Source organism: Vigna radiata, unplaced genomic scaffold (assembly GCF_000741045.1).
Source record: "Vigna radiata var. radiata cultivar VC1973A unplaced genomic scaffold, Vradiata_ver6 scaffold_48, whole genome shotgun sequence".
Taxonomy (NCBI): domain Eukaryota; kingdom Viridiplantae; phylum Streptophyta; class Magnoliopsida; order Fabales; family Fabaceae; genus Vigna; species Vigna radiata.
This window is the reverse complement of record NW_014542925.1, coordinates 606,276-632,544: the sequence shown is the minus strand read 5'-3', so window position 1 is coordinate 632,544 and position 26,269 is coordinate 606,276. Positions and strand designations below refer to the sequence as shown.

At 33.0% G+C, this 26,269-nt stretch overlaps 2 protein-coding genes across 3 annotated transcripts; both read right to left on the bottom strand.

The window, feature by feature from the left end:
- Positions 1 to 6,179: 6,179 nt before the first annotated feature.
- LOC106752878 (mitogen-activated protein kinase kinase kinase 1) lies at positions 6,180 to 11,328 on the bottom strand. Of its 2 annotated transcripts, XM_014634653.2 has the most exons (8): positions 10,440 to 11,324; positions 9,222 to 9,306; positions 9,062 to 9,124; positions 8,431 to 8,588; positions 7,696 to 7,768; positions 7,519 to 7,578; positions 7,194 to 7,307; positions 6,180 to 7,045 (listed from the first exon to the last, which is right to left on the bottom strand). In XM_014634653.2, exons 1-8 carry the CDS (start codon positions 11,159 to 11,161, stop codon positions 6,833 to 6,835), a joined length of 1,488 nt encoding a protein of 495 aa, XP_014490139.1. In that variant the 5' UTR covers positions 11,162 to 11,324; the 3' UTR covers positions 6,180 to 6,832. The 2 variants fall into 2 exon arrangements, 1 of the variants encoding a protein (XP_014490139.1); XR_002666686.1 differs by lacking the exon at positions 6,180 to 7,045 and having other exon boundaries at positions 7,295 to 7,389; positions 7,425 to 7,578; positions 10,440 to 11,328.
- Positions 11,329 to 22,884: 11,556 nt separating this feature from the next.
- On the bottom strand, positions 22,885 to 25,408 carry LOC106752861 (probable WRKY transcription factor 9). Its single transcript, XM_014634632.2, has 5 exons — positions 25,130 to 25,408; positions 24,728 to 24,865; positions 24,284 to 24,643; positions 24,061 to 24,174; positions 22,885 to 23,850 (listed from the first exon to the last, which is right to left on the bottom strand). The coding sequence occupies exons 1-5, from the start codon at positions 25,373 to 25,375 to the stop codon at positions 23,236 to 23,238; spliced, it is 1,473 nt and encodes a 490-aa protein (XP_014490118.2). The 5' UTR covers positions 25,376 to 25,408; the 3' UTR covers positions 22,885 to 23,235.
- Positions 25,409 to 26,269: the final 861 nt, after the last annotated feature.

The following is a 26,269-nucleotide window of genomic DNA, read 5'->3' as shown; positions in this document are numbered from 1 at the left end:
TTGCAAGACGATTGGCATTGAGCGTCAAGGCTAGGGTTGAGCACCACCTTTTATGAGAAGTCTAGCATTAAGTACCACCCTTAAGTGTTAATTTGTATATTTAATTTTTGTTTTTTTCTTGGTTGTTTAGTATTGATATATATAATCTTTAAGTGTGCTTGTGAGTATGATAATTTTCTGTGTGGGAACGAGGATTTTGTTATGGATATGTGTGGTATGATTGTTGAGAGAATTTCAAGGTCAAATTCTTTTTGGTGATGATGTTTAGTGTATGCTTTGACATATGGAAGTTTAGAAAGGAGGTATCTTGATATACTATCAATCATTCAACTCATATAGAGAGGAATGTTATGGGGGGAGAGAATGACAAGAGATCCTAGTCCATGGACTTTTTAGTCTTAGGCGCGAAAGGGACTAACCTTGTGAATAGTAAGGTGATAACCATATGTTTATGACTCTGGAGAGTATAAATATTACTTCAAGTGCACACCTACACTGACACCCTATGTCAAAGGCATGTGTTTGGATAATTAAGTCTAGTATCAATTGTTTATGTGTGTTTATATGAGATATTCTATTTTATTAATTTTTAGTTGATATTTAATATGACTAACTATCTTATGATGTTTCGTTTGTTCACTAGCTTTCCTTGTCTTTTCTTATGTGTTTTGTTTTCTTTTGAGATGATCAATTTCCAGTGTGAGAAGATAGTGAGTCAAGGGATGATATGTCTTTGGTGGAAGGAGATGATGCAACACAATAGGTGGTTGTATATAAGTTTCTTGCTTTTTGAAAAACTCTTATAGTTTTTGTTTGGTGTGTACATATATTATGATGAATAATTGTATTAAGGTTATATATGTTTCCTAACTACTTGTTGTGTATTATCAAATTTTTAACGTTTTACTCAATAGTTTTATACTATTAAATGAGATGTTACAAATATTTCCTAGTGTGATGAAAGTGATGAGGAGTAAAATAGAGAAAAGAGACCACAAAAGAAAATGGAAAAACATTGAAAAAGAGAAGAAATAGTGAGTTTGAAAATTTTATCAAGAGATAAAAGTAAAATTACATTGGGTTAGGTTTATTTATATTGGAAAACAAAACTAAAAAAAATAGAAAATAAAGTAAGAAAAAAAAACTAGTCTTTTAAGGAGTACAAAACAAACATCTTTAGTTTGGAACAAATATTATTTAACACACCTTAAGATAGAGTTGTCATTTTAATTTGAAACTCCAATGCCAACCCTGACCCTTCTTTAAAATATACCATATTTTCTTGACCCACGTTTCAAAGGGCTTTTTCAAAACGCCTGACCCCAAAAGCCCTGTGAAAGGGATTGATATTGGGTTAGGATCGGGTCAGCCCCTTGACCCAAAAAATAAATTTATTAGCAGTCTCACAACTTGTTTTTCTGCAACCATTTCCTTCACATCAAAAATAAATTTTTTTCTAGGATCATTCTCTTACAATATAAAATATATAGAATAATATAAAGTATGTATAGTGAACTCTTCTTAAGAAAAGTTAAGATATCATATCAAAACCATATCATATCTTTATTAATGTGGTAAAAGAGATTAATCGCGAATACACAATAGTAAATTAAAGAAAATACACACAAGAAGAAAAAAAACACATTAAGAAAGAGAAAAAAAAGTAAGTTTGAAAACTTTATTAAAAGGTAAAGTAAAGGCTTACACTATTAAGCTTATATTCAAAAACAAATACAACTAAAAACAGAAAAGCTAACAACTATTGAAATGTTTGATAATTTATCCACGATTTATTTTAATCGTCACTACTTTTCAATAATTTTTATTAATATTTGTTTTAAAACATAAAGGTAATTAGTGCTTATGCTTTGTTTCTACGATTGATTTAAAAGAGTGAAAAATAATAGATTTGAAAGGAAAAAGAGTGGAAATTTGAGAGAGTGAAAAATAATAGATTTAAGAGCAAGAAGTGTTGGAAGTCCCACATCGACTAGAGATAAAACCAACTTATAATATATAAGTGAGGTGCAAACCTCACCTTACAAGTTGGTTTTGTAGGATTGAGTTAGGCTTAAAACTCACTTTCTATTATGGTATCAGAGTCAGGTTAGAGCCTATCCTAGCGAGTTCTAAGTGGACATCTTTGTTTCCACCCATTGTCTATCGACTAGAGATAAGATCAAATTATAATATATATATATATATATAAGTGAGGTGCAAACCTCACCTTACAAGCCGATTTTGTAGGATTGAGTTAGGTTTAAAACCCACTTTCAAAATATTACTGATATTATATGAATAATTTATATCTACTACTTTTATCTTTTTACTTTTATTTATTATTGTATATATAAAAATATAATTTTAAAATATTAAATAATAAATATGAGTACAAAATGGAGATTTATTATGTATCATTATAAATATTTAATAAGAAATATATTTTTAGGTGAAACAAACTTTATCTTCCGATAAACAAAAGTAAATGCACTATATTTTTTGCAAATATTTAAAATTAAATCATTACTACAAACTATGTTCTTAATTAATTTAATTTAGTTATGAAATAATTTTCTTAGACAGTATTTTTCAACTCAGAAACACGTGAGAAAAACAAAAACATTAATATACAAACAAAAATAAAAGTTTAATAGCCAATTTTAGCTCTAGTTTGTTTGGCAAATCTCAATTTAGTCCATTGTTACAAAAGTGTTTGAAATGGGTCCTTACTTTTAAATTTTTGAGTCAAATTAGTCCCTTCCGTTAAATATAACCTAACGGAGTTAACAGGGTGATGATGTGACAGAATACAGTACTAACGTGTTATTTTATAGATGTATTTGTGCTTACGTGTCAATTCCTTCCTCTCAACCTATCTTCCTCATCTTCTAATTTCTTCCTCTCAACCATCCTCTTCCAATTTCTTCCTCTCAACCCTCCTCTTCACCATCACCAACAACGTCACCATCACCACCCCCAAAACCGCAATCGACCCAATAACAACCCCACTCAAAACCTTCCACCTTCCTCCTAAATCCCTCGCTCGGGACCCTAACATGCAAAACCTCACTCTCACCATCAATGATTAAATTCTGAAAATCCAAAAATGAACCAGAAAATTTCTTGCATAGCCTACTCCGTTTTTCAAAACTCAACCCAACGCACCCACAATCATCCAAGCACTCACGCTCTCAAAAGCTTCTAGATTTTCCCTTAAACAGACTCATAATCCTGAATCCAAACCTCACAGCTCCAAGATCTTCAAACCCATCATCCCCATCACACTCGGCATCCACACAGTGACAACCTTGACAGTAGTCAGCAAAACCCCACCCATGACCATCCAAAGGCTCAAACCCACTTACACATTCACAAATGTTGGATGTTTCCCCAGTGCAAACCCCGAACCCCCGCAAAGTCCCCGAACCTGGCACAGAGTCTCCGGCTTGAACCAAAACATCTGCTACGACCCCGATTGGTTGTTCCACGAGTACTGCTTCTTCCCGAAGGGCTCCAGGCGAAACATCGTAGATGGTCGGAAGCTTGTCTCGATGGCGCGTTTGGAGAAACTAAAGGTCGCAGCGGGGGAGAACGACGCGACGAAGTGAAAGGCATCGAGAAGCAATCACTCAGCGCACGCAACACCATCTTCTCCTTCACCGCTTCGTCACAGCTTCACCATCGCGCAAACAACCAACACCAGACCTTGGGTCTCGCTATCGCTCGCCCTCAGCCGGTCGCAGTGACTGTTGTCAATGCCATTCACGCCAGAGACATCGCATCTCCCACCGGCTTCTTGTTCTGTCAGTGAGGTTGTCGTCGTTCACCGAGATCTTCGTCGTCATCAATGGCGCCGAATCTGGAGCTCCCCTCTCGACTCTGTTTTCCCTGTTTCCCTCTCTTAGTGAAGAGGAGAACCCTATCTGTTTGGTTTGCAAAGAATGAAACTCTAAAAGGGTTTGGGCTCTAAACCAAACAATGTTTGGATTTCCATTTTTGAATCATTTAGGTGGGTGAAGATGATTTAGGACTGAATTGTGCTGAATTTATCCCTAATTCAAAAAATCCTTTCTTCTCTAATTAATCAACACGTAAGAACGTAAAAAAGTATATTTTGACACGTAACCAATATGTACTGCCACATCATCATCCTATTAACTTAGTTAGGTTATATTTAATGGAAGAGACTAATTTGACTCAAAAATTTAAAAATAAGGACCCATCCAAACACTTTTGTAACGATGGACTAAATTGAGATTTACTAACCAAACTAGGGAGAAAGTTGACTATTAAATAAGTAAAAGTATTGAACTACGTACATAAAAGATTAAAATATCTTTTAAATTTTATTTTATCTAATCTTAATGACTTAAAACTTAATATTTATATTATTTTTAATTTTAATTTTATATATTTATTTAAATTTACATACATACAAAAACACACACGCGTACACACACCCATATGATCTGACCCACCACAGGTTGGTCACTTAGTGAGTCAATTCAACTTGGCTCATTTATTAGCGAGCTAGAAAAATTTAAACTCGGCCCGACCCACCATGGGTTCACTCACTGGTTTACTTAATTGCAATTTTTTTTAAATAAAAAAATTACAAACTTTCTATAATTCAAATCTAAACAAATTTCACTCTCATGTTTTTAATTAATTTTGAAAATTGGAAACTTAAATATTTTTTTCAAGTAAAAAAAATAAATATCTTTTTATAAAATTAGAATTAAATTTTAATAAAATAAAATAAGGGAAGTGGGTTGGTGGGCCAACCCGGTCCACCATGAGTTCAACCCGCATAGTCAGTTTTAAATAAACTGGGTTGAAATCTAATCCACATAAAAAAAATACAAATTTTTCAAATCCAACCGACCCGAACCCATGGTGGGTCTCGGGCCGAATTGGTCCACGCATTGTGGTCCATTTTGACAGTTATATATATATATATATATATATATATATATATATATATGTGTGTGTGTGATAATAAAACAAAAATGAGAGCTTACTAGAAAAATACCGGTTTTTCTTTGACGTAACATAAATTCAATAGCTTTAATTAGAAATCGTGATAATTTTATTTCATTGTTACTCGTTGGAACACACGTACACCAATATATGAGTATTCACATTTTTATAAAATACGAAAATTAAAAAATAAAAAAAAATGAATTATAATATATATTTATATATGTAATAAAAAAACAAATATAGAAATGGATAGGTTTTACATCTTAACATGGATTATCTCATAAAAATGAAGTGCGACTCAGTGAACTTAAGCAAATGTTGTCATTATAACGTAATATTGTTCCGCGTTGACCGGAATGCGCTGTCTTTACTCCTTCACTCTCCAAACACTTGTTTACTTCCTTTCTATCCAACTTGACTTTTAATATTATTATATAACCATAAAAGCTTTCTACTTATATATCTTTTACAAATTTTACTATAACTTCATCCATGTTAATTTTCGTGAAAGAAAAAATAGACACAATTTTACATATGATGTGAAAATGTCATGATTCATTATCTTTTTACACCCTTATGGATACATAAACCTTCGGATGTAGCTGCAAATAGTGAAAGGAGAAAAGGAAATTAAAAAGAAGTAGCTAATTTAAATGATAATGCTTGAAGATACAGTATGCTACTTTCCGTAAAATGCTATTGTAATCTTTAATAATTGAATTTTTTTTTTTACGCGTGCGTAGGCAAAATGTTAGAAATCCTGAATTTCAGAAATTTGTCAAATTGTGGCACTAGCTTGTTTTGGTCTTTCCCTACCAATGACTAGCAAGTCAACACATCCAGTATTTATTGTGTTTGCAACTACCATACTTCCCACTACAAACACCACCGAACTTATACAACATTTTTCTTTTCTTTCAAAGTTTGCAACTTGTTACTGATAGTTGAGACTTGACATTGATGATTAGAAGTATGAAAATAATAAGTCAGTACAACTCTTTTAAGTTGACTCACCACCACAAATCGAGTTAAAATTATTAATTTAATCATATTCACTCTCTCATGAATAGCAAATTTTAAAATCCAACTCAACCTACCCTTTTAATTCTCTTAACTTAAACTCATTTTACGTGATGATTAAGTGAACAATTTCTTTTGATACATGTAAATAAAAGTTTACACAGACACCCATAGCGGTGTGGTAATTATCAAAATTTGATATATATCTAGAAATAGCCACATAAAACAACAATATTACAAAAGAGTATAAATACAAGAGAGTGGGGAGAGTGGTGCTGCAATTATGTACTGTTTAATTGTTCTAAGAGAAAAAAGTGGAAAATTTCTACTTTATAGCACAATGCTTGCACCTGCCCCCTTTCCTATCTATTTACATGTTGATTGGATGAGCAGAGAATGAGGTGATGTACAATTTTTCCGCAAGAACATGAGCTCCTGGTAGAATCTATGAGTAGGTGCAACATGATCAGATGACCAACAACTGTACTTGGCCATAGCAACGTCATGGTGGGCACTTCTGCCTCCTAGTTAAACAAACAACAATCATGTCCTCTCAATACTCTATTTCCCAATTTAGTAAGAAGAAGATCCACATTGTTGGATTACAGAGCCTTTGCTCTCTCATTTTGCATAGAGGTCAAACTTATACCTCTGTGAGACTCTGATAATGATGCATTCTCCCTCCATGAATTCACCATGGGATCAGCATTCAAGATGTCTGCAAACCCATTAAACTTGTCCTGGACATTCCACCAGCAGACCCAAGATGTGTATGGATAAACTTGAACTTCCCAGTGCCAGTTTCGGTGGTCATTTAGAACTCTGATAATTATGACCGATACATATTCCTTTGAGGAGAAGCAAAACTTAAGGGAGACAGTAATGTTCTCCTTAGAAATGGGTGATCCAATAGCTGAGCTGCAGTTGGACGTTTATTTGGGTTAATTTGTAAGCATTCACGAATGAAATCTTGGGCATCCTTAGATAAATAATCCGGAATGCTTGGAAGTTCACCCTTGCCAATCCGAAATAATGCTTGCATCTGTTGCGACAGAAAAGACATTTAGTTTAGATACAGTATCACCAGCTATCCAATTGCCTACGGTCTCTATAAATCAATTAATGAAAAATAGGAAAGTAACAAACTTAAGATTATGAACGATAAGTTAAGTGTTATTTATAATACATACTCCTTCCAAATCCGAATAAGGAGGCTGGCGTGTCAACATCTCCAAAACTGTACACCCTAAGCTCCATATGTCGGCGGCTAACCCGTAACCACCTTGGTCCCTTAAGTTAACAACCTGTTAACCAACAATTTCAAGTTAAACCAGTCACACAAAAAGCTCACCAGTATAAACATTCATTTGCCGGTTCACTGAAGCATATCTCAGAAATCACAAATGGATGGAAAAACTGTAGTTTCAAGATTATGAATCTGCACTCTGGCACATTTGGAATATGTACGACACACTAAAATTGAATTAGATAAACAATAAAAGTGCAGAGGCAAACCTCAGGGGCCATCCAGTAAGGGGAGCCTTTGCTTGATCTAACATCATTGAATTTTGTTGCCTGAGAAGGTTAAAGACCAAAAAAATATAAATTAAATGATTACAATTTACAAGCAACGTATTTAGATTGTGCACGATAAGAAGCTTAAAAGAGAAATTTAGCTTTGTTTAAAGTTACCTTTGCCAACCCAAAATCTGCAAGCTTGACTGCCCCACTTACATCAACCAGTATATTAGCACACTTGATGTCCCTTTAAAATTCAATATTTGAATTGAAATATTCAGAATATAGCAAATCAACCGCAATTCAAGATTTTTCACAAGTAAATTTCGAAGCACTGTGTCCAACTCTCTCAAGTTACTCTTCTTACACATCCCCATTTCACTTTGAAACTTTTAAATTCTTAGATTAAGTTGCAATAAGTTCTTAAATTTCCCATTTAACAAGACCCAAGGCTATTTCTAAAGGAAAACTTCGTTATGTTTGAAGTCAGACTATGATAATAAGTTCCAGTCCCAGTATACTTTGAAAACTAGATCATGCAAGACATGTCTACTTAATAAGCTCCAAATACACCATAGAGGCTGGATTGCTAAATGTCATGGTCATACACTTCGAAAGATATCTGTTCTCATCCAGTTTCAAGCCGGTATAAAATTCCAGTTAGTTGCACATATTTACAAACATAGACACATACACTGACAGTAGTTGTGAAGAACCCATTATTATCCAGAATATTTTTCCCTGTAATATTTAAACGAAACAAAAACATGTTGACCCTTTTCCACAAATCACTTTTAACATCAATAACCCAACCATAAAACTTACTCATGGAACTCAATCATATGATAGTTTTGTTATCATAGGCACAATTATTGCTCAGTATCATGATAGGAAATTCATCCAAGTTACCTGTGGACCACATTATGATCATGAAGATACTTCAAGCCACATAAAATCTGCCTTGTGTATGCAGAAACTTGGGAATCGTTTAAACGATACTTTTGATAGAGACTTGCTAATGACCCTTTTGACATAAGCTCAAGGAAGATATATAGTTTACTTTTGTCCTGCAAAATATCATATTCAAATGAAAATAACAAAGAGAATCAATAAAAACATAAGAAAAATAATTCGTTTAAAAATACAACAAAAAATTTAATAAATCCCTAATTTACTCTTTACAAAAATAATTAGAACCCCCGACTTGGTCTACAAAAGCTTAGTGACATACTGACATTAAACTGATTGGGGAATGAAACATTTTATGTTTTGTTGCATTTCATGTATGATTCCAAAAGAACGTTATATCTCATTCCCTCTTTTTTGTAACATAATGGCCTCATTTCCTCCTTCCACATACATATTAGTAGAAAAAAGCAATTTGTTAGACTTGCCACAATTCCCAAGATGCTTAATGAACAAAGTGATTTTCAGACAAGTAAATGTTTATTTACCCAAGTGATGGAAACGCAAATGTTCTTCCTAGAATTCATATTCTTTCAGAATAAAAGAGACTTGCTTCCTAGACAACACAGCATACCTTGTCCGAGCCATAATATCGAACTATGTTTTTATGCTCAAATTTACTCAAAAGAGATATTTCCTGAAAGGAAGGCCAGAGACATCATATATAAGAATACTTCCATATAAGAATTAATGATTAAATCATAAGTCTTGATGAAAATTTTGGGTGCCCCAACCTGCTGAAGTTGGAAAATGCTCTGTTTTCCCTGATTACCTTCATCCAGCAAAGACACCTCCTTTACGGCAAAAAAGAATCCCTCACTACAGGTAAAGGAAATGAAAATGTTAACGCTATAAAACTAAAAAACCGGACCTCTGGATGGTCTGTTTGAAACAAGTTTGATAATAAAATAATTGGATTCTTTGTTTCTTACATAGGATTCCACTGCGGTATCTGCCTTAAAATAAATTTTGCAAACCAAATCCTACAAACGACCAGCACAAAGATAGAGCTGACACACCATTAAACCAGGTAAACCTACTTTCCAACATCTTCAACTCCTCCTTAATCCTTAGATAATTTCCAAAGAGTCTCCTGTCCTAATTTTGGAACCACAATAGTTGTGGTTTATCATATGCCAACTATAAAGAGTCACATTTCTAAAAGGAGATAAGCAACAAGACTAACTAGGAGGTCGTATCAAGTTATAAGAACTTCTAAAAGCTGACCAACTGATCAAAAGTGCATCTTAAGAAAAAGCTAAGCGGAACCAAAAATAGCCATTTGGTGATTAATTACTATACAATAGACATATATTCTTGCATGGTAAGTCAAATTCTCTAAGGGGGTGAAATATTCAAAGTTCTTATTGAGTGAAGTGTTTGCCTATATCTCTCGTCGAGTGGAATCTCCAATACAACCCCTAGTGTGAAACTAGGAGAAACTCAATAGTGAGTGATAGTATAAACTCACCAAACTTTACTATGATAGATTCTGAAAACTATCATTCCTTCTTAATCTAACTCAATCACGTAAAATTACGTAAAACTGACTTTAAGATTTACACTCATTTATATACTAAAATTTGGAAATATTTTATTCACTGTAATATATGTAGTGGGTTCTACATCACAACTCTTACAAATACAATTAAGCATGAAATGGTGCGCAAGAATTTATGAGCAATTATAAGATTTCATCAATAATATTTTCTGACTGCTGCACATTCTCTGCAAATTGAATGCAACCCGAGCGCAAAAATGGTATTTAAATCATGTCAACAACCATAAAGAAACTAAGGTCATCAGGGTTTCCTTGAAAGTGGAAGTTAGTCCAAACAACACCGACAAATAACTACTACCCCCAAACAGATATTAGAAGAAGGGTTTAACCCAAGTCATTAAATAAGCCACCAACTAATAAAAGAGTGAAGTACAAAAAGGGAAACACTTACTCAGTGAAGCCTTCATAGACGGTTCCGAAAGACCCATTTCCCAAGACGTCACCTTTTTGCCAGGAGGAGAAAGTCCGTCTGAACCACTCAAAGGAAAAGGAGGAAACAAAAGGCACAACCAGTTCATCCGGGGCGGCGGAAATAGAAACCGAACTAACCCTCTCGCCGCCAATGTCACTGTCATCATCGTGGGAAGTGGTGAAGGAACCTGAATCGGTGAAAAGCACGCTCCTTTCTCCGTTCCTCAACCTGCCGACACTACCCCTACCCGCGTCATGCTCCCCGGAGGACCAAGGGGAGGAACCCATAACGGAAACGTGAACTGAAACGACATCATCTTGGAGGGTAGTCGCAGAAGTAGCGGTGACGGAAAGGGGGTGGATCTCGGTAGAAGAGTGGATAAGCGCGTTAGGGGTAGGAGTGGGCCCGGGGGCCTTGGAGGAAGCAACGCGGGCCTTGCGGGCTTCCCAGTCTGCTGTTGGGATGGCGAAGTCTTCCGGGCCGGACAGACCCAAGGTCTGGAAGATGCGGTCGAACTCGCCGTCGACGCCGAAGAGGCGGAAGCTGGTTTGGCGATCGAAATGGGAGGAAGAAGAGGTTGAAGAAGGAGACGGCGGAGACGGCGGTGGTTGATAATTGAAGCCCTTTTTGGCGTTGAGTCGCTCCAACCGCGGCTGAGCCTGAGCCTGAGCCTGCTTCTTGGGCCGACGCCTCCACTCCATTGGCTCAGATGCTCCCAACTGAAAACGAATCTCTTCACCCACTTGATATTCCTCTACTTCTCTCTCTTCTTTTCCTTTTTAATTATTTTATTTCTTCCTATTTTTTATGGTCTTTCAGTCTTCTTTTTCTTTAATTATTATAATGAATAAACCAATCATACTGTTTTTATACCCTTTTCTTTGGCTTTATCTAGTTCCATTTTCACTACAACACTTTTTTTTAATCATAGTTTAGCTTTTTCAATTTTATTATTTTCATCTTAATTATTCAACCAATTCATGTAAACTAAAGATTTTAACAAAATAACGTTTAATAAATACAAATATAATATGTTCATATTTTCAACACGTTGCATGCATTCAATCTTTTTATCTATACCTTCTTCATTAATTACTTCGAAATTTAATGCGAAACATGACAACATCTATTTATTTAAGTGCTGATATAATTTACTTCACGACCAAGTCTTTACAGAAATTGTTTTCAAGAAAAAGAATAAAAATAAAACTATTAATTTATAAACTAAAATTAATTAATCGGTAATATATTTTATAGTTTTTTTTAGTTTTAACTTATGAAAAAAAATATCTATAAAAGAAAAATGTTTAGCATTGCGAATGGTGTTATGTCATTGAATTTGGAGGATGAGAAGTCAAATAAAAAAGGGGTAAAGTTTGAAATTTACGATAGTTAGAGTTTCTTTGAAATTAGCATATGATAAACAAGAAATACGCTGGATTTGGACGCATATGCAAAAGGATGTTTCCTCGATGATGGAAGGAAGCAGTGGCAGCCAGCGAAAAAACAGAAGAAAAAGCTTCAGAGTCTCTTTGTCATGATCTTCTTTTGTGGATACCCAAGTCAATGACATGGTCTTGTTTATTTTGATTAATAAATTTTCTGTTTATTTTTTTATTATATACTGAATTTTTAAATTTAGATTAAATAGGACGTGTCTAATAAAATTATTTTTAATTTTAAGAATGTAGGAATTGTGAGTTTACGTCATGTAACTATATATAAAGTGTCAAACTTTAAATTAGTTAATAATTCCTGATGGTATAATTATTTTCAAAATATGAATTTATTTTTGAATTTTGGGTTTATGAACTTTCACTCCATCAATTTTTATAATTGTATAATTTTAGCGTTTCAAATTTTAATAATTGATGGATGTCAATTTGAAAACACTTTTTATAGTATCGAGGTCTCATGACTAAATCTAGAACATACAATGAAATAAGATTTATAAGTTTGAAGATAAAGCAAGTTTATGGTGAATTAGAACTATATTACAAAGAATCGCTTTTTTACAAGTGGATGAAGACTATTGGATTGATATGATATAAAAAAAAGGGAAACTTACAAAACAATAACTATTTACGGGATGGTTCTTATTTAGAATAGTAAGTTAATATCATTTTCTACTTTTATTTATGTAATTTTCAAGCTATGATGTGAGATTTAATGGTATTTTAGTGATGTGAAAATGGGTTAAAATTTGCACGTTAATTTAGTTTAGGTTTAATTATTTTTTTAGTCTTTAAGTTGGAGATTGAATTTCTATTTTATATCCGCTTTTAAAAGTGATGTTATTTGGTTTTCATATTATGAATTTTGTAAGAATTCGATCTCTTCCATTTTCTCTTTTCTCTGTATTTTCTGATACGGACAACTTTTTCTCTCTTCTCTCTTTTCTCTCTCTTGGAACAACAACATAAGAGAGCAGTGATACTTTGACTATTATATTCAATATAAAGAAATAATGACACTTTAATACTACAATTTTTTCTCACATTTAAATTACAGTAAAATATATCTAAGAGATTGTGTTTTATTAACATTTCACACAATTTAAATATTAGAATAAATTATAAGTATTTATAAACTTTGATTAATTGTATTATTAATATTTCGTTAATATACTTGTAAATTATAATAAAATAATATTAATAAAGAAATAAATTAATTTTAATATTGTTGAGTATACGATTTTTGTACTATAGAAATAAATAATTAAAATAAAATACTAAAAAACAAAAAAATAAAATAATTAAGTTAGCATTTTAATAATAATTATACTTTGTATTATAGTAAAATAAATAATTAAATAAATTAATTACTGTAATATATTTTTATTTTGAAATATAACTTTTTTATTTATTTCATTTTTGAAGTAATTTCTATCCTAATTTGAAATTTATTTTAATTATAATTTATATTTTTAAATGTTATTATTATTGTATTAAAGTATTTTAGAAATTACTTTTTAAATATACTAATATATAGAGAAAATTATTGGTGAAATCACATTTTAAATATTTATTTATTTATTATGGAGATGTTTTTCTTCTTTTTGACTCACTGAAAAAAGAGAGTTTTTCTCTTTACTGATATGTGGAAGTTGCACACATCAATTACATGAGCCATTTTCTTGGTAAAGTATTGATAGTAACTAGTTTTGTTTATCTGGGTTCATTTCATTAATCTTTGGCACCTTTTGTTATATTTTCACATTTCATTCCGTTTTCATCTTTGGCACCGTTTATCTGGGTTCATTCCATTCAAGGCCTTATCTGGGTTTCATTTCACGTTCCACTTTTCACCTTTTGTCGAGCATCATAGAGGTGAGGGAAGATTTCATAGTTTCACCAGATGGTGACAGTTAACCAACTTTGAGATCTGCCTATTTTCTGAAACCCCTTGCAAACTCCCTTGAAGGATAAGTTTCTGAGGTCCTTTCAACTTCTATGAATATGCCACTGCCACCTGTTTTTGAACCAAAGAAGTGGCCTTTGGTTGTCCATTTCAGCTATTGGCACTCCAGAAAACGGAAATGGGTTGAATGGGTGGATGCCCTTTGAGACAGACATGAAGTAGTGTGGAAGAGAGGGAAGAGAGAAGAGAGAAAAAGATGTCTGTTTCAGAAAATGCAGAGGAGAAAGAAAAACAATTGCTCCACGTGGAGATGAAATTAAAGTCGTTCATAGCTATCTAACGGAAAATTCGTAACATGAGAATCAAATAATATCACTTTTAAAAGCGGATACAAAACAGAAATTCAACTTCTAACTTGGGAACTAAAATGGTAATTAAATATTTAGTCTATTATGAATTTGAGTTGGGTTGGATTTAAAAAGAATTATATTTTTATATGAGTCAATTTTTAACCCGACTTATTTAGAAATTGACTCACCTAAGTTGAATCAGTGGTGAACCGGATTGACTCACCAATCCATCTAGTTTAATTAATTATTTTTTATTTTATGTTTCAATATTATTGGTTAACATTTTTTTTATTGTATTATAAATGAGAATAAAGTAAAAAGATGTTTCAAGAGAACAAAATATTTTAAATCTATCCATTCAAGATTCTAATATTATAAATGAATAAATGATACAAAAAAATTATTAATATTATAAACTTATTTATTCACTTTTGGGTTTGCTTTTATATTATATTTAAGTAGTATGTTACTCTTTTTTATTTTGACTTATCTTTAGAGTTTAACATTAATTTAGAGTAAAATTATTTAAATTTAAATTATAAAAAATTATAAATTTTAGATTAAGAAAAATGTAATTAAGTGAACTAATAACTTAATCCGTTTAATCCACTTATTATTAGAACATGTTCAAAAAAATTTAACTTCCTAATAAAAGAGTCACATTAACCAACTCCAAATAAACCTGATCGGATTGGACGGATGATGCGTTTTTATAACACTAAATTTCTTTAATGGTAAATAGGAAATGAATGTGTAGTGAGATGATAGGTGGAAATATTTAATTGTTTTAAGGGTTTGACATACAAAAGGAATCTATTTAATCAGAATTCAATTCTTTGAATACAAATGTTATCTTATCATTTTTTTTTCTTCGACGCTAATAAATAGATATACTAATGTTATTACTAAGTATATTGATCTTCATTTCTTACATTTATATATTTATATGAAAACTAAAGTTTCAAATTGAAAACAAAAATATTAAAAAGAATTGAAACTAGTAGTGTAAAACAAAAAAAAAAAGAAAATTTGTGAAATTCTTATCAACAAAATTTTACTTTATCACATATTCTTATGTACAAAAATAAAATTTTTTTGATTGTATATCTTTATGTCCTTTGTTATGCTAAATGCTCTTATTTGGTCTTTACTCATTAAATATAAGATTAAATTCCTTATGTTATTTTATTGTTTCGTGTTTATAAAGTTATAACTTTAAAAATTCTCCATTATTTTTAGCTGTGCAGAATCATCCTTAAATTTTCTTTTAAAGTCCATAATGATATTCGTAAAAATAAATTGTAAAGTAATTAAAGATTACTTGATTAAGACATGAGTGGTTTAAAATATATTATTTGAATATAAATATGCGAGAGAGAGTGATAGTGTAAGGATTATTTTTTTTAAAAATTAATTTTGTAGGACTTCAATCGAGAGGAGAGAAGAAGTGAGAGATGTTAAACTTAAATTGTTCATAAAGGTAATTCAAAATCAATTTAAGGCTTTAAATGCAAGATTACATCATTTACAATCTAATTCCAAGTCTAGGATCCTTTCTAGGAGAAACCAGGATGATGATGAAAAAGAAAAGTAAATGGAAAAAAATTCCGAAAACAAAATATGCTTTTACTAACATTACTTGTTAGAATTTTTTATTAGAGATCATTCCTTTTTGTTGCCGTTGTTTGACTTGTAATACTTTGAGACTGTTGAAACATGCATTTATGTCTTAATAATTGTTTTTTATTACTAACAATACAAAAAAAAATATTTTTAACATATTTATAACTCGTAAATATATATGACATAAAAAAAAGTCTTTGACATATGATATTTTGAACATTCAACATCTTGACACCTTATTGAGAGACATCAATTTGATATCGAACATCCTTAATAGATGTCATGTAACGTTGATTTTAGTACAGTTGATTTTAGTACTAACCGACGTATCATTTGTTTTTTTTTTAAAAAATGAATTTATTTTTATAATAAAACTATATCTAAAATAGATAAAATATTTCCAATACATCACAAAATGATATATACTATGTGTTTCAAGTCATTATAATACTAAACAATCTAAAAAGCAATCCAAAATACCAACCTTCTTGAAGGGTTGAAAATGGAAATTACCAAAAGAGAATGGCACAAGTAATGCAGAATGGGCATAATTAATGAAGAGGGAAACCGCCGCTGCCGAGGTCCGAGAACTCGCGCACAAGAACTGCACCAAAAGCCAATTAAAACGAATTTTAATCGGTGCAAATAAAAGATAATGGTTCCAAGCATAATATAATCGATGCAAAATGATTTTAAACAGTGCAAAGTGGAAGAAAACTTACCTGAACGGTAATGGTGAACGAGAGAAAGCAGAGGAAGAAGATGAACATAATGAGAGAGAAAACGCATAACTGGTGCTTGCGTTCCAAAATGGGTGGAAATGCAGGGTATTTGACGTTGTTCCCCCCTCCTAACCGACATCAAAGTGCTCTATAGGTCTTCGAGCCCCCTTCCCAACTAACGTCTAAGTGGTAAAAAAAATTAATATTGGCACCCAAAATTAGGTAATTTCGCACCTTTTTGACATTTGTGAGGAGCGGGGCCGACGTCTAAGTGGCAAAAAAAATTAATATTAACGTCCAAATGAGGTAATTTCACATCTTTTTTACGTTTGTGGTGAAGGGAGTCGACGTCTAAGTCGTAAAAAAATTAATATTTGCACTTAAAATGTAATATTTTCAGACATTTTTTACGTCCATGGAGGGAGAGCCGACGTCTAATTCGAATTATACGTCGGGGGGCTATAGTTGACGTCTAATAGCAATAAAATAGTGACTTTTCAGTTCTGTATGTAGACCATTTGACATTTGACCTTGAAGAAGTCAACGTCTATACCTTATTTGACGTTGGAGACCCATTTAACCGACTTCTATAATGACGTTTTATTTATAAAATTGCAACCAGTCATTTTTTACGTTGGATTTCCTTTCGTTAGACGTTAAACGCGTGACATTAAATGTTATTTCTACACTAGTGATAACTTGTGCCATTTGAAAGATTGTCACTTTTATGAGTATTGTCTAATGTTCATAACTTAGTGTTTATCATTATGTCATTCTAAATGCTTAAAACCATTTCTTGTTTTATTTGTAGTAGCAGAAAGATGCTTCTTGATGGCTTCATCTATTGTTGTAGCACTCAACTATTTCTTTGTGAAGGTAATCTTTCATGGCTTCTTCTACTAGTACAAAATCAGCGTACAACCAACGTCGAATATTTTGAACCTTTCACATTGAATTTGAGAACGACGTCATATCGGGAGACATTAAATTGACGTCGAATTTAAAAAATTTAACGTTAAATTTAACGTCGAATTTTATCAATATACGACGTTAATAATTTTTTTTATTATTTTTTTTAATTAATCGTGATCCTTTTTTACAACTCTACGATACTTGAAAAGTAGAAAAACAACCAATTTTAGTTTTTGGCATTTTATAAAGCATGAACTATGAACCTGTAGTATAATATCAACAACAAACAAGTTCAATCAAACAACAACAAACAAATTCAACCAAATAACAACAAACAAATTCAACCAAATAACAACAACAAACAAGTTCAACAAATAAGTTCTTTAAAACGAAAACGAAAACAAAAACTAACCTTCAGTGGGTTCGTCAGAATAAAGTGTTTCCACGAGTGAGAGAGAAAGCAAAATGCGCCTATGAAGGACAAGAACACGAAAATAATCGGTCAAAACAAACGAAAATCATACATAAAGTAGTTAATTAACATGCATTTGTATCAAATGAAAGAGAGATTACATGTGATGGTCGTCAAACTTCGTTCGAGAAAAGTTTGAGAAGAGAAGAAGGTCTCACACGTTAAGATAAATTGAATGAATTTTCAATCTCTCGTTCAAATTAAAAAGGGGAAACTTTTGTTTGACAAATAATACATCAAAGCCCCTACGGATTCTACGTATAATTGGTGGTTTAAAAGAAAAAAGAATTAAAAATGGGTAACTCTTTGGCTTCTGGCTGAAAAATAATACGTCGAAGCCCCTACAGAATTCGACGTATTATATGTGTTTTAAAAGAAAAAAGAAGAAAAGAATTAAAAGAGGTTACCTTTTGGCTTCTGGCTGACAAATAATACGTCGAAGCCCTTACATAACTCGACGTACTGGTGGTTTAAAAGAAAGAAGAAAGAGAATGACGCGCTGATTTAAGTAATTACCATAATATAACGTCGAATTCCATACAATTCGGCGTTCTACAATTGTATTTATTTACCAAAATGCCACCTGCCATTTTTAACATTGACTATTCAGTGGTTGGACGTTGAAGGCGTGACATTATACGCTGTTTTTTCAAAATATAATGACTTATTTTTTCTGCTTAAGCTTTTGCATACTAGGTAAAACATATTGAATATACCACAACTTTATTTGTTATTATTAAAGCTAATTAGTTACCAAATTACAAAACTTAAGATATTTAAGATTTTTATCTTATTTGAGTTTAACTTGTCTTTATTTATTTGATGTTTTTCAAGTCGTCAATGATTAATGAAACTTAATAAGTTGATATGATGGAAAATGAGAAATAAATACTTAAAGGGATGGTTAAACTTTATTATTGTTTCAACGGTGTTGAAAAGCTTTTTCGTGAAGAAAAAAACCAACAAACCAAAGTATCCCCTAATGTAGGTTAAGGAAAAGGCTTGGGGTCAATCCAAATTCTTATTAAGTTCTTAGATTTGTTAAGTTAACCTAGGTTCTAAAAGAAAAGAAAATGCATGGGGGAATGGAAATGAATGTTGTCATTTGAACTTTCTTCTTGCTTAAAGCATCGACAACAACATTTGCCTTACTTAGATGGTACTGTAATTCAAAATCATAATCTTTCAAATTCTCCATCCATTTTCTTTGACACATATTCAACTCCTTCTAATCAAACCAATATTTCAAACTCTTGTGATCACTAAAGACTTGGAAACACGATCCATATAGATAATGTCTTCATGTCTTTAAAGCAAACACTGCAACAACCAACTCCATATCATGCGTTAGATAATTCTTCTCATGTACCTTCAACTGACGAGGTACATACACTACTGGTTTTCATTCTTGCATTAGTACACATCCTAGTCCTTGATATGACGCATCACAACATACCTCAAATACTTTTTCAATTTTTAGAATCACCAACACTGAAGTAGATGTCAATTTCTTCTTCATCTCCTAAAAACTTGTCTCACATTTGCTTGTCAAAACAAATGGTTGATCCTTATAATTAACTACGTCAATGACCCCACTATCTTGGAGAATCCTTCTACAAACCTCCGATAATAAACTACCAACCCCACAAGGCTTCTCACCTTTGTTACCGTAGTTAGTCGCCCCCATTTCAACACAACCTCAACCTTGGCTGGGTCCACTTCAATTCCTTAAGTGAAAATTACACGCCCCAAGAACTAGGCATCCTCCAACCAGAACTCACACTTTGAAAACTTCCCATACAATTGACGCCCTCGCAAGATTTTCAACGCCGTCCTTAGATGTTCAGCATGCTCCTCCCGATCCTTGGAATATATGAGAATGTCGTCAATCAACACAACAACAAACTTATCAAGACAAGACCGAAATATTTGATTCATGTAATCTATGAAAATTGTTGGAGTGTTCGTCACACCAAACGACATTACCACATACTCATAATGTTTATAGCATGACCTGAAAGGTGTCTTCTGTATATCCTCCTATTTGACTAAGATATGATGATGACCAAATCTCAAATCAATCTTAGAGAATACACCGGAACCCCTCAAGTCATCAAGCAAATCGTCGATTCTTGGCAAAGGGTACTTATTCTTGATAATAACATTTTTCAACTACCTGTAATCAACACAACTTTGAAATTCCATCCTTCTTGTTTACAAGCAACACTGAAACTCCCCATGGCGATACATTGGGCCGATTGAACTTCTTTTCCAACAGATCTTCTATCTAATTCTTTAGCTCTGCCAACTCAGTTGGAGCCATCCTACAAGGTGCCATAGACACTGGTCCTACTCTTGACAACAAGTTTATTGCAAAGTCAACTTCTCGGCTAGGTAGCAAACCTAGAACTTCATTTGGGAACACATCAACAAACTCCTCCACCACAGGTATACCCATAATTTGCTCTTCTACACTTTTCTTCTTTTCATGTGCTATCACCACAAAACATGCAACTATTTCTCAGATATCCTGCAAAACTTCATGAGACGAAATCGTCTACATCTGTTCCTTCTCTAGAAAGACAACCTTCTTCTTACCACAATCAAGGAGAATCTCATTGGTCATCAGCTAATCCATTCCCAAAGTTGTGTGTAACCCCTCAAGTGATAGACATAGCATATTAGCTTTGCATCTGTACCCTGCTACCTTTAACGGACACCCAACATAAACTGAACTGGTTGAGACTTGCCCTGATGCTGGTGTAGAAAATACTAACTCACATCCAAAATCAATCACAAGTAACCTAATTTTCTCAAAACATTCAATAGATATAAATGAATGTGTTGCACCTGAATCAAACAAAACATTTAGACATTTATAATTCAAATAACAAATGTCCATGATTAAGTTACCTGATTCAGATGCTTCTATTCTTGTCATGGTGAAGATTCGTCCTGCTTCTTTTGACTTCCTTATAGAGGACTTTTAAGTCTGTGTCTCACTCCCTAAGTTCTTCTTCTTTGGACATGCAACAACAAGATGTCCATATTTCTGGTAGACATAACACTTTCTCTCCTCCGACTTCACACTAGTTAGCTTCACATTTTCTCTGCCTATTGCCCATGGAGTGCGTGTGATCGATTTAGAAATGCAGTATATACTAGGAAGTAACTCCTAGGTCGTGTCTCAAGGACCAACGTCTGGTTCATTCATTAGATAAAATATATGGTGGGTGAAGGTTTTTGGATAGAATTGCAAATTGAAATTAAATAACTAAAACACGAATTCAAACACTAATTGAAAACAGTTGGTCACTAGATCAATTGCAATGCTTTCAATCACAGATTAAAAAAAATTACCCACTATTTTAACCCCTAATCCAACATGAATTAACCAACTAAGCGAAAACTAATCATGTTTTCATAAAAATGAATTAACCAAACGCAATGCACACCTTTGATCGATTCTGCACTACAACAGATTAAGCAACTGTGACTTTAACGAACTAAGCACAAATTAAACACAAATTGGGCAACTAAGCATGTAACCAATTACAAACACAAAACCAGATTAGCATCATGTAGAGGAAAGGTAGCAAACACAATCAATTACAATCTAGAAATCTCAAGAAATTATTGCAATATCCCTAATGCCCAACCCAAACAGAATCAAACTTCCATTAAACGAAATTCAATACATCAAAGAAATTGATCTTAAACGAAATTACAAAACTCAATTGTAAACATAGAAACAAAATTGGAATCAACACTGTAAAACGATCTTGAAGGTTGGAATGAAATTTGAGCATCAAACAAAACTGAAATGCAAACTGGAAACATAAACGAAATTCAATTGCAAGCTGAAAAATGTAAATGGAATTGAAATGCAAACTAGAAAATGAAATTGATTCTCTACAAGAAAAAAGGGAAAACGAAAGCAAACCTAAACCCCCAAAAGGGGAGCTACCAAAGTGCCCAAACCAAAGAAAACGAAAATGAAGAGCCCAAGCCAAATATGATATTTAGGTATTAATAACCCCTAGGACGAAAATGCCCTGCATATGGACTTCTCCTAATTTGACCAAAAATAGGGCCAAAACTCAAATATGGTCTAAAATTAAAAGAATTAAAATTACAAACGAAATTAAAAACAATTGTTGATTTAAAAAATAATAAATGACATGGCCACATTCTTGATGTCTCAAAAATATGATTTCAAAGTTGTCCTGTAAATAATAATTGGAATAATTAATCCCAAATAATTCAAATTAATTAAAATAAGAATTACTAGTCAAATTAAACCCAAATAGCGAATATGAGACTATAATGGAGAATTAAACACAACTCACTAATACAATTCGGTGCGAAAAGCTAAGTCAATGATATAAAATAATGATTCATTAGTGTGCACCATTTACTTCATGGTGCGAGAAATATCTTTAGCGATATTGTTAGGGATCATGATCTACGAGACATCTTTCCACACACCACAGTAACACTTATTTAATCATGTTAGTTCAAACAATATGTACATACGCATGCAATTGCATAATTACACATTCGCATGTAATTCTCACAATCATATATAACAAAGTAATAGTATGAATTTAATAATTACTATAGTATAACTATTTGTTTTCTTTATTATATAAAATACAATAAATAAATAAAAATCAAATATTCCTTTCATCATGATCTTCATATTCTAAATACAAAGAACTAATTAGTGACAGATAATTATTTTACCTGTGTGAACACATGCACATTAATTAACACTTGCTTTTAAACTGGATTTGAACTTAAGGTAGCAATATTTCTCAATTGATTAATTGAAGCGCGTAACCATATTCATTTTCTATATATCACGGATCCCTCCAAAAAAAGGAAAAGAAAAAGAAATTAATATACAAGAATCAAATATCTTTAACTATCAACTTGAATCCACATTAGTGCAATTATATAGACTTAAAACATAGTTAAGAAAGACTATGCAATACTTTAATAATTGATCCTTGCTAACTGCATTATTAAAAGCCCTTTTCCACGTGTATGGCATCCAACTAGTTAATTACCCAAACCTTACTTCACAACAACCAACAACAATTAATAACACAAAACATTTACAAGGAAAACAGAAGAAACCACCCCTGTATGTTATTTATACGAAGATACATATAAAATGTAATGTCTGATATGTCTATTGAACATGTCTAAAGTATAACTTTCCTTTTTGTCTTCAACTTACTCTTATCTTCAAGCTGAAAAATCAAGTGTGGCTTATCAATTTTTTAAAGAGATTTCTACGACCCAATTGGTGTTACCAGCTAGAGCTAAAGCTAGCTACCATTTTGGCCACTCCTAGGACCAAATGAAGTCCCTATAGTATGAGTAGCAGTGTGGCTCTCTTTATTCATGAGAGATGTTATGGCTGCAGCAACAGCAACCCTAAACTTGGGATCTGAGGCAATTGCAGAAACATTCTCATCAAGTTGCTTGCTTTCTTCTCCTTTCCACATTCTATCATGAATGTCCACTGGTCTAGGCTTGTGAAAATTGTTGCTCGTTGTCATTGCACCACCACCATGGTATTTGTTTGGCATCCAAGAAAAGCGGGTGTCAGTTGTGGTATTTGAGGAGCTACCGGTTGAAAAACGTAGTGGTTCACTGAGGTTGCTTGTGAGATCAAGAACAACCCCTTTGGATGGATCACTGGGGTTTATGCTCCTGAAATTCGAAGCTGAGTTTAATGGGTGGAAGGTGTTGTAAGGAAGGGGTGCTTGAGTGAAACTAGAAGTGCCATCTGAAATAGGGTTGCTTGAATCTAGCAACATGAAGGAAGCTGCTGCAGAAGCTGTAGAAGCCATGGCAGTTGCACCCACAGGAAGTGGATGATTATGTGTCCCTTCGTAGGTTGTAATAAGAATCGACATGTCATCTATGCATCTTTGTACCTATACATATAAATTTAACAAACACAAGAATTGAAGAGATATTAAATAACACGAAACCTTCACAAAAAAAAGGACAAGGCTTGAACATAATTGAAACATATGCTTAAATTAACCCTAACAAGGTATACAAAGAATGTGTTTTTTCTTGAAAAGTGTGAAACTTTAATGTCGAAAACAAACACTGGGATAGTGTGCATGTAAAAGAATTACCTGTTTCCTAACGGGGCAGCCTGGAGCTACAGTGCAACGGTAATAGGCTCGTGGACATGGATTTCCCTTTGCAATTTTCTGTCCATATTTTCTCCATTGGCACCCATCATTCATCTGTCACAGCATTGAGATGATTAGTTCAATGTGAATCCAATCATACAGACAATGATGGTATCGTGAAAACTGCATTAATTATGAATACATATATAGATTTTGAACTCACTGTGGCAGCTTCACATCTTGCTCTAACCGAAACCCTAGCCTTTCTGTTTGGAGGGGAGATAGCATGGGTAGTGATACCGGGCAACTCATGTGTCCGCTGTAGTTTGTTCTGCACTGATACAAAACTTGCCAATTGCTGATCTTTTCTGACTTCCTTGTTTCCCACATCACTTTCTTTTTGACTTGTGCTTGGCTGCAACCTCAGTGATAAACCCAATTCACTCTCGCTTAAACTGTCATCATCAGTGTTTGGAGGAGATGGAGCACTTTGAATTTTCTTATTCACGATCTCAAGAATTCTCGATGGTCCTTCACCGCTGGTGGTGGCAATGTCTTGAAGGGAGAGAGAAATTTCATGATCCTATAAAAATGGGATCTGTGTATTATTATATATAGAAAAAATATATATAGATTAAAGTCAAAATATGAATATAATAGGATTTACCTTTCTTTTATTGTTTTCCTGAATAGCTGAGAATTTCATCTGCAGATCATAATAGTCTTTCATTGTTTGTTCTACAACTTTCCTCAGAACTTTGTTTTCCTCTTTCATGCTCTCCATCTCCATTTGTAGGACACTTAACTGGAGGAAAGTATCATACTCTTTAGCATATGTATCAGATATGGTATTTATTCAAGCAAAGTTATCAAAAGAATTCTGCGTTTTCAAGATCAGTTACACATGCATATGCATAAGAAAAACTGATAGAAAATAGTTAGTCAAAAGATTAAGTTTATAGCTGTTGTTTACTGATTGAGAATAACGAAATTGAAGAGGTAGAAGAGGTATAAGAAAGAGGTTATGGTTTTGGATCTGGTTGTTGATAATGAAAATATAATTAAGTACCTCTTTGGTTTTTGAGTTATCTTGAAAAGATGTTTGTACCACTGATGCATCATCTTCAATTTCACCAGCTGCAGCTTCAGGGACTTCTTCCTTGTTATGATCAAGAATCTGTGGCATTTTTTGTTGGTGGTTATACTCTTTGACTTGCTCATCAACTTGTGGTTTTTGTTCATCATCATCATCATCAGCATCTATCTTCAAAGATAGATCAATTTCCATGTTTGTGGGGTTTTGGCTCCTACCCATATGAATTAGGACAAGGTTGAGAGGTTGTGAAGAATCTCCTCCTTTGTCCTCTCTTATGATTTATATATAAAAGTATATACGCCACTTTTGAGGCACCAAAGTCAATTCCCTCGTCCCGAAGACGTTTCTTATATCTTGGACACACAAGGACGCATCTATGATTTGACTTTAGTTGGCTTCTTAATGAACCTCCAATTAAATTAATCACTCTATAAGCTTCTATGTTAAAATTTAATAAAAACAGGCAAGTGGGCACCCTACTATATTTGATAAGTGAACCCTCTCCCAATGCCAAAAAGACAAAAATAACCATTGCCATCCTGGGTCATTGACCTTTTATAATTGCCCTTTCTGTCATCAAGAATCGAATCAACCAGTGCACTGAAAAAAAGGTGATTTTTTGACATTATTACATAGCATAAAATAACATAGGCTTTATTTTATACTTTTAGACCACGTAATTAAGCCGCCTAACATCATGTTTAATTGAAGCCAGCGTGCTAATAATACAAACCTTTTTTCATTACTAACACTAGGGCACACGCTAGGGCATGCACTATATCATGAATTGCATGCTTCTCTTTTTATCTCTATCTCTGCATGAAAACCAATGCCCTTTTACACTGGAAAAGAGAAGCCATTGAAGGGGGCACTCGTGCTGCATGTGCCTGCTAATGGCCAACAATTTGACGAGATTCATTCCAGCTTTTTTATACAGTTGAAAAATACATAAAAAAATATTATTCTAAACCTTAACATGCAGCTGATTAATTATAATATTTGAGTTAATGTTACATCATCTATTACCACGGAATATGAGCCCCGTACGAAATCCCATATGAAAGAAAAAAAAAACCTTGGGATCAGATCTTGATTTTGTCAACTCTAAGACCA